The 8,898-nt window shown below is 39.1% G+C and overlaps 1 protein-coding gene across 2 annotated transcripts in view; it reads left to right on the plus strand.

The window, feature by feature from the left end:
- The window catches only part of tln1 (talin 1), a 56,918-nt gene extending 48,446 nt beyond the window's left edge, over positions 1–8,472 (plus strand). For both annotated transcript variants that reach the window (XM_004564660.4, XM_004564661.6), the window contains exons 51-57: positions 1,066–1,171; positions 1,571–1,695; positions 2,119–2,244; positions 2,401–2,463; positions 2,544–2,726; positions 6,362–6,487; positions 6,896–8,472. In XM_004564660.4, the coding sequence (XP_004564717.1) occupies positions 1,066–1,171; positions 1,571–1,695; positions 2,119–2,244; positions 2,401–2,463; positions 2,544–2,726; positions 6,362–6,487; positions 6,896–7,030 (864 nt within the window). In that variant the 3' untranslated portion in view covers positions 7,031–8,472. The remainder of the gene's footprint in view (positions 1–1,065; positions 1,172–1,570; positions 1,696–2,118; positions 2,245–2,400; positions 2,464–2,543; positions 2,727–6,361; positions 6,488–6,895) is intronic.
- Positions 8,473–8,898: the final 426 nt, after the last annotated feature.

Raw genomic sequence — 8,898 nt, forward strand, 5'->3', positions numbered from 1 at the left:
GACAGCTGTACCTCAGGAGAGAAATCTTCTGATCGGAAGGTTCGTGCTTTGGTCCTTGGCTGCTGCAGTCTGCATGCCAAATATCCTTTGGCAAGACACTCTCTGGTGAATCCATGAATCCATCAAAGTAAATATGCGTGTGAATTTTGGATAGAAAGCATTTTCTCAGGAAAAAAAGAGAAAAACATACTTATATAAATGGATGTGAATGGGTAAATGAGGCAAGTTGTATAAAGCAATTTGAGTGCTCAGGTAGAGTAGAAAAGAGCTATATAAAAACTAGTCCACAGCTTCAGATAGAACCTGGGTATCCCACAGGCAAATGGGAACCACGAAGAGGCCGCTAGGAAAGCTGCAACCACCAAATACCTGCAAAGAGTAAGGCAAGCCCTGAGGAGTCAGCTGAATAGGAAGAACAAAATCTGAGCAATCGACACCTATGCCCTGCTGGTTGTCAGATACCCTGCTGGAATTATAATATGGCCAAAGGAGTAGATAGAAGCCACTGACATCAAGACAAAACCCTCCATGCGTATAGGGTTTATCCCAAGTCCTGCAACCTGACACTGTACGCTAAGGGGAAGGAAGGAGGCTCATGACTTGAGTGTCAGAACCACTATCTAGGATGGCACAACATAGATCCCTGAGTATATCGGGAAGTTAGTCTAGTCTTGCTACACAACACAGTATAACTGAAAAAATGTAAACATACAGAAATAAAGTCGCATCTTGAATTTGAATAAAGAGCACAGAATTGTAATTTTACACTTTTTTTTGTTTTAATTTTATGCATGTTTTCATCTATCCGCTCTGCTCTTATTGCCCCTGTACTTGATGTTCATCCAGATTTGTAGTTGAACTTTACTAAAAGGTGATATGATACAGGCTCATTACTGCCTTACTAGATAGTAAAGCTTAGATATTTGACTCAAAGGAGAGTGGCGTACGGTGCAATGTAATATCATCTACTTTGATTATCTTAGCATTAGTTTAGTACAGGCTGGGATTTGATTAATTCAAGTACATGCAGTAATAAAGTTTGTGACTTTCTTCCTTTATACACAGATCATCATGAAGCCATCTCATGATCTGAAGCAGCAGTTGGCCAGCTACTCCAAGCAGGTGGCAGGCTCCGTCACTGAGCTTATCCAGGCTGCTGAGGCCATGAAAGGTATCTAAATCTTTGATCTTTAACAACTTTGCCTGAAGTTAAAGGATTAATATATAGCACTGTTTTTTTTCTACTGTTCTGTAAAGCGCTATACAAATCCAAGTTTTTAATTGTCATTATTATTATTATTATCATCATCATCATTATTAGACACTAGATGGTATAAGATCAGGTAGTATTGATTTAGTCACTGTCTGTGTCAATAGGGAGTGTCAAATAGGAAACCTGTGTGGCATCCTATAGCCTCAATTTGCTACATGCCACCTAGGTAAACACTGCTACTAACTAGGTAAACCCCTTTTTGCCCATAGGATTCTAGGTTGGGGTTGATGGAAGAGTTTAAAATGTGTTTTTGAGCACAGAGTGACAGTACTCTTTTTTTCCCCCCGTGTCTTTTAGGCACAGAGTGGGTGGACCCTGAGGATCCCACTGTCATTGCAGAGAATGAACTGCTGGGAGCAGCAGCAGCTATTGAAGCTGCTGCCAAGAAACTGGAGCAGCTGAGGCCGAGGACTAAGCCCAAGGTCAGAGGGTTTTTTACAGAGCACAAGTATTCACACTGATCCTGTTAACCTCAACACCAGGTCACAGTCATTTTGTGTGTCACATCTCTTATGTGCTGACATCTACTCACAACACAGATAATGGCAGCACCACAAAGCTTATTCTTGACGCTCTTAATACTTTTCATACTTATTAATTTATTCTCCAAACCAATATTTCCTGTAGACAAGCCCTATTCATTTTTTGTCTGAATATTTTTGTCTTAGCCTCTTTTTATTTATTCTTGCTGTCTTACTATTTATATTTAATTCCTGCACAGCTAGCGTGGGGAATCCATAGTTTCATTGTGCATGTACAATGACAATAAAGAGCTAGTCTGTTCTATTCTACAGTTAATCATAGTGCAGCATTTTTCTTTACTATTGGTTTGTTCTCTAAAACAGGAGGCCGATGAGAGCTTGAACTTTGAGGAGCAGATTCTGGAGGCAGCCAAGTCTATTGCAGCTGCCACCAGTGCTCTGGTAAAAGCTGCTTCAGCAGCACAGAGGGAGCTGGTGGCTCAAGGGAAGGTATGTGAGAACCAACAAAAGAACTGATATGTGCATTTAAACATAAGCGAAATCCCACAAATAAAGCTAATAATCATTTCTATCAAGGAGTTTAGTAACATTCATTCATAAATGTCATTTTGATGTCCGTCAAAAATAATTATCCTGGATTTTCAGGTGGGGGCAATCCCAGCTAATGCTGTAGATGATGGACAGTGGTCTCAGGGGCTCATTTCAGCTGTAAGTCTCCTGTTATAATTTTGTAATTTTTTTAAAGGTATTCCTAAAACATCTAACCACTGAGAACTTTGACTCCATAGGCTCGAATGGTCGCTGCAGCAACCAACAACCTGTGTGAGGCAGCAAACTCTGCAGTACAGGGACATGCCAGTGAAGAGAAGCTCATCTCATCAGCAAAGCAGGTGGCAGCCTCCACTGCTCAGCTGCTGGTAGCCTGCAAGGTCAAGGCTGACCAGGACTCACAGACCATGAAGAGGCTCCAGGTCAGCACTGCATGTTAATTTTGCTCAAGGCGCAAAAACACAGGAGAGCTACTATTACTTCTGTTACTGTGCCACTTTAAAAGGCCTTATTTGGCTAGATGCTGAGGTCAAAGTCACAACTGTCAAGAAGAGACAGAGTGTGTAGCCAGCCCGATAAATGAACATAAACAAAAGGACAAGGAAAGATGGCAAAAGACTGGCGGTAGTATTTAATACTGTCCAAGGTCAGTTTCACATTTTGTTTGTTCTGCATGAAAAAAAAAAACATTATTTATAACACACTTAACACAACTGGAGAGGTAAACATGACGTCATGGGTTATTATGGACAGTAACTCAGGAAGCGGGAACCCAGACAAAAGTGGTGCACAATGGTGAAAAGATGTTTCAATCGTGGCAGTTCCTTAAAGCTGTGCAGCCTTTGAACCATGTGTGAAATGACCCATTTAGCCAGACCCCTAACAGATGCATTGCAAAGCTAAGTGACTGTCATATTAAAATAGATGTAGCTGTGGTAGCATTTTAAGAGAAATAGCTATGTAGTGGTAAATGGCCTGTATTTATATAGCGCTTTACTAGTCCCTAAGGACCCCAAAGCGCTTTACATATCCAGTCATCCGCCCATTCACACACTGGTGATGGCAAGCTACTTTGTAGCCACAGCCACCCTGGGGCGCACTGACAGAGGCGAGGCTGCCGGACACTGCCGCCACCGGGCCCTCTGACCACCACCAGTAGGCAACGGGTGAAGTGTCTTGCCCAAGGACACAACGACCGAGACTGTCCAAGCCGGGGCTCGAACCGGCAACCTTCCGATTACAAGGCGAACGCCCAACTCTTGAGCCACGATCGCCCTTGTAAATATGTAGTGATCTACATATTTACAAGGATATCACTGAATTGTTTGTATTGAGTTTGTTTTAGCTTGAGCCATTTTCTCAAGACTGAAAAGCAAAGAGTTAGGTCCAAAATTAGATCTGACATGGGCAAATTCACCGTGAGATGTGTGCTCGTCATCTCTACTTATGATTCCAACACTACAGTTCTACTGAAGGGACAATAACATTAGTCATTCTGCAACAGCTGAGGCTTTTAGAGAGCACACAGTATATTATAGTGTATTAATAGGCTGGAATTTCAAAGTTTAGGGTTACAGGTGAGCTGCGTGATTTGTACAGCTGCTAACAAGGATTAGCATGCTCTATATTTGGCACAAGTAAGAATGCCCTTTGCATATTGCTTTCTTTCAGTATTTATTAAATGCTGCTCAGAGATGTATTTCTTTCTGTGACATCATTGGGTATATAATTTCAGAATGGGCAAAGCTCCTGCAGAGTCGGTGTTTAAGGCTCAGAAATTGGTTATATAATGATAGTAAAGCATTTTCACAGGTTTGGTATAACAAATTAGTGACTCTTTAAAAAGATGTAAAACCTTTTTCTTCTTGCTCAAACTCTGCTCAAAAGAGTTGTTATGACCTTTTAGGTGTAACTGATGCTCGGCAGTTGCAAGACATAACAGAAAGTACAAGTATTTCCTGTCACTTCATCCACCCAAAAATACTATCTTTGAGTGTAGCTGTGAGCACATCGGCCTGCCAGCCCAACTCATATTCTCTGATCCAATCAGCAGTGGCTTATCTCCTCCTCTTTTGGACCTGCAGCTGCCACCACAGTAATTCTCATACATTTATGTCTACAAGAGCTCTGGAAACAATCTACCCAGTCCACACATAGCACTAAGAACTGGAAATATTAGCCTTGATCTATGATTACACTAGAACCATTTGCTCTTAGCTATATTCTGTATTAATGGTTCCTCTATTAAATGTTTGAATATTTCTGGAAAGAAGGATTTTTGAACTCTTTTTTTTATTGCAGCCAGTAGTTTGTGGATAACACAGTTAATATTTTATGTTATACCACCTACAAAAATCTAATATTTCATATTAATTAATTTATAAGAAGAATCCTCGCAATCATATGCCACAATAACATTTTCTGTTAGCAAATGAATAAAAAGTCACACAACATAATGTCCATTGATGCTGTCTGCAATGTTGCCTTCTTGTAGTTCAGTCTTCTCAGTTTTGACTGCTTTACCTCTGGCATCACAGAGCACTTCTCCTGTCCGAATGACATTCCGATGTCATTGCTGTAGATCCTAGCAGTATGGATCAGTGAGTCCATGTAGAGGTGTCTAATGATTCTGTAATTTTAAAGCAAGTTCCAACTTGACCACCTCAGAATTAGATGAACAAAAATGAGCTGTGTTAATAATAAAAATATATTTTTAGTTTCAGGTACTATAGTTACTAGGCTTAAATGTTGTGCTTTTTAATTTACCTTTGTTTTTCTGTCATTTGGACATCAGCACAATGTAAACTGCACATCAAGCACTTGGAACTGCCTAATGTAGCCATGTTTTTACACTAGCAAATATAGCTTACGGCTGTAACATTGAGAGACGTTGTTCTATTGGCTTGTGTTGTTGTTGTAGTGCCACTCAGGCTGTTAAAGTTGCGAACATTTCACCACAGCACTCGTTTCCATTGTCCATTTGCACTACATCACCTGCAGAGGAGGCATACAATAATTGCTCAATTGGTCATGATAATTTGCATATTAATGATCAAGGAACTGACCTCACAATCCATTGTTCATTAAGTGGGCTAGTTTAATTTATTGTGCAAAGGTACTGTTTATAAGGTTGGGGAAACCTGCAGTCAGCTGAGACTGAAGAAGTCACTTGGATGATTCCGAAACATTTCTCCCACTGAAAACGTTACGTCTAGATGAACAGAAACTTTTTTCTTTTTTTTTGGTTTTCTTACTATGCTTATGCTCCCCATTTGGGAGGATGTAATTTCAAAAGGTGGGCTCTGTGTGAAGGTACTGAAAGTGCATCAGTGCAGTGGAAATTGTAACTGCATGCCTCCAACCAAACTCATTAGCCAAGGCCACAGGCCACGTACCTTAAAGCTTTCGAGATTTATCTTCATGTCTTTAAGGCTAAGGTTTGGGAGTGACATGTGTTGCACCTCATTCTTCTCCTTAAGGTAACAGAATTCATAGACATAATATTTTGCTTCATGCATTGTGCCTACATGATGATATATGATATTTAGACAATCAGGGAGGGAAAAGGGCTCCAAGAGAAATTTTCTGTCTGTGTGGAAGTGGATGTTCCTGGATTCAAACAGATTTACTGTGTTGTTATTTAATTATTTTTTCTCGTCTCAGCCCACTGGCTGATTCAGCCCACTGAGCCTCAAAAGGAGAAACCTTGTCTTCATTGAGCCAAGTTGCCCAATAAGAATTGTTTGGCTTTGACTGATGTTTGGGACTGATCCTTGTTGCCTTTTATAGCTTTCCTCCTGTGTCAAGAACAAAACAACTGTTATGGTTTTCTGTCAGAGCCCAGTTGGACTCATTACTGCCTTTCCAGGAGTTGCTGTTTAGTAGAGAAAGGTTGATGACTGTGTTCTACATGCACCTCAAAGACTCAAATCATAGACCATTGGTTAGACATACTGAGTGTCTTTTATACATTCCTTTTGTAATGTTTTCCATCTTTACTCAAGTTTAAAGCCTTTAAGTTGTGATTTGACTTGAAATCTTGTGTGCGTTTCTGCAGGCTGCTGGAAATGCTGTGAAAAGAGCCTCTGATAATCTGGTGAAAGCAGCACAAAAAGCAGCATTTGAAGAACAAGACGACCAGGCTGTGGTGGTCAAGAGTAAGATGGTGGGAGGTATTGCTCAGGTAAGTTAGAGATCCGAAGCACATGTTCTACATGTAACTTTGCCTTCAGTCTCATTGTGTGTTGTAAACTCATTTGTGTTACATTTCTATAATCGTGATAAAGCACTGTCTCATGTGTATGTGTGACTGTGAAGTGTAACAGCTGGGTAGCTCAGCAGGATAGGACTGAATTAGAAAAAGGGAAACTGGAAGTACTGACCCAGGATGGGCATGTGGCTCAGCTGTACGCACCGCTGTTTTATAGGAAGAAAGGTCAAGTTCACATCTTTTGTATAGGTTAGGACTTAAGTGTGCGGAGGTCTGGATTGGGATCTGTTCATCTGACTTAAGTTCAGTTTCATGTGTGTGATTGTGAAACAAGTGTTTCTTAAGTGTGGTGACATGGTGACCAATTGTGTTGTGTTGTAGATCATTGCCGCTCAGGAGGAGATGCTACGGAAAGAAAGGGAATTGGAGGAAGCCAGGAAGAAGTTGGCCATGATCAGACAACAGCAGTACAAATTCCTCCCGTCAGAACTGCGGGAAGATGGCCAGGAACAGTGAGAGAATAAGTGTGCGTCTGTAGCAGCATGCAGTGTCGTCAGCAGAAGTCATCTTTGGAATGATAAGAACCTGTTCTCAGCTCATCTTTAAGTGGAGAAAACTATAACATATAACTATAACTGTAACATTAAACAATCTGACTTCAATTCCACAGCAAACTGTTTCACATTTAGTTTCAAAAGTTAACAATGACGTCCGTAACGCTGATTAAGGTATCTGTACTTTTGATTATATGGTTACACACCTATCAGTATATTTTTCTCTATTTTGAATTCTTTTTTTTTTCATCTTTGTGTGTACATGCTGTGTAAAATGGCAGTCACGCCATTAAATTATACTTGCCTTAACTGTCCTAGATATAGATATCTTATATAGGCAAGCAGAATTAATGCTTCCATGACAATTATGCAGAATCTATGCAAATTTTATATGCCGTGTGTGCGTGCGTGTGTGTGCTGGTATGCGTGTGTGTGTGTTTACAGACACAAAGTGCCTTGATGTATAGGAGTTCATTGTGAAAAAGAGATCTGTGGTTGTATGACAGTAATGATATTCAATATGTTAATTGACGTACTGGTTAAACTTAATATATAAAATTACACATTTTAAATCTAAATTGGGATAAAATAATTATACAGTGGAAAAAATCATAGTGTTTTTTTACAACCTTCAGAATATGTTAAAAGGATATCCTCCAGTACATTGCTATGTTTTTCTGTGTGGGTTTTTGGATTTAACCATCTTCAGTATTTAGCCAGAAATCAGACTAGAGGACTCATTTGTGTTCAAATAATGAAGCCATATATTTAATTTTTAAATATTTGAGATTGTTGCAAAGAGTCCAGCACTGTCAGGATTTCTTTAAACAAATAAAGTGTTTTAAATTTATACCTTTATGTATTATGTACCAGGGACATGGGATCAGCTGTAAGTTTATACTTGTATCCTAAGTTTTTAGTACTTTCTATGTAACATGACTTGTGCTTGATGAGGGTCTAGTAGAGAAAAATTATGAATATATTTTTGCAATTACACAGTGAAAGTGTATTTGCAACAGGAATATTTGACATTAAATTGACTGTATTTGGATTCTTAGTGGTTATTGACTTGCTCCTATGATATGTTATTTGTGGGATTTTTCTAAAGAATTCCTACAACTGAAAAGGAAATGATCTGAGGTATATATTGGCATTTTATATGGATGAACACAAAAATAGATTATAAGATAATGATTAAAATCTGCCCTTACGTTGGCCTTTTTTTCTTTTGCATATTATTTGCATATTATTTTTAGGATAGCTAGAGCAGTATGCAGTATAACATACAAAGGCTTTTTAAAATTTTGTGCACATTTTGACTAATTATAATGCTCATTCACAATAGTACCGATGATGGACACTGTAACTGTGATTTATATTCAATAAAGACAGTGTTTAAAGAGATGTTGACATCTGTTGTTTAACAGTTTGTTTGTCCCAACATAGATATCATGTCCCTAAAAGGTGAAAACTCAGTGTTACACAGTGGAGAATCTATAACACAGCTTGCATTATTTTCAATAAATATATTTAAACAAAATGTGTTTGGAACTATATTCTCTATTTATTCTTTCCCCTCGCCCTCAACCAGTCAGAGACTGCTTATGCTACATCTGCTTTTCCTGTTAAAACTTCTTCCCTTCATCCTCCCTACCATTGCCCAGTGCTTGTTTAAAGGGCTTCTTTACATTACAATACAAAACACCTTTAGACAATTGTCGTGAACTGAAACTACAAAGTAAATAAAGCTGAACTAAATGGATATTAGCCACATGTCTCACTAGTTACCTTATTGCCTCTAAATAGCAGTAGTGATTGTATAGCTCGCAA

Source organism: Maylandia zebra, linkage group LG7 (genome assembly GCF_041146795.1).
Source record: "Maylandia zebra isolate NMK-2024a linkage group LG7, Mzebra_GT3a, whole genome shotgun sequence".
NCBI classification, from domain to species: Eukaryota; Metazoa; Chordata; class Actinopteri; order Cichliformes; family Cichlidae; genus Maylandia; species Maylandia zebra.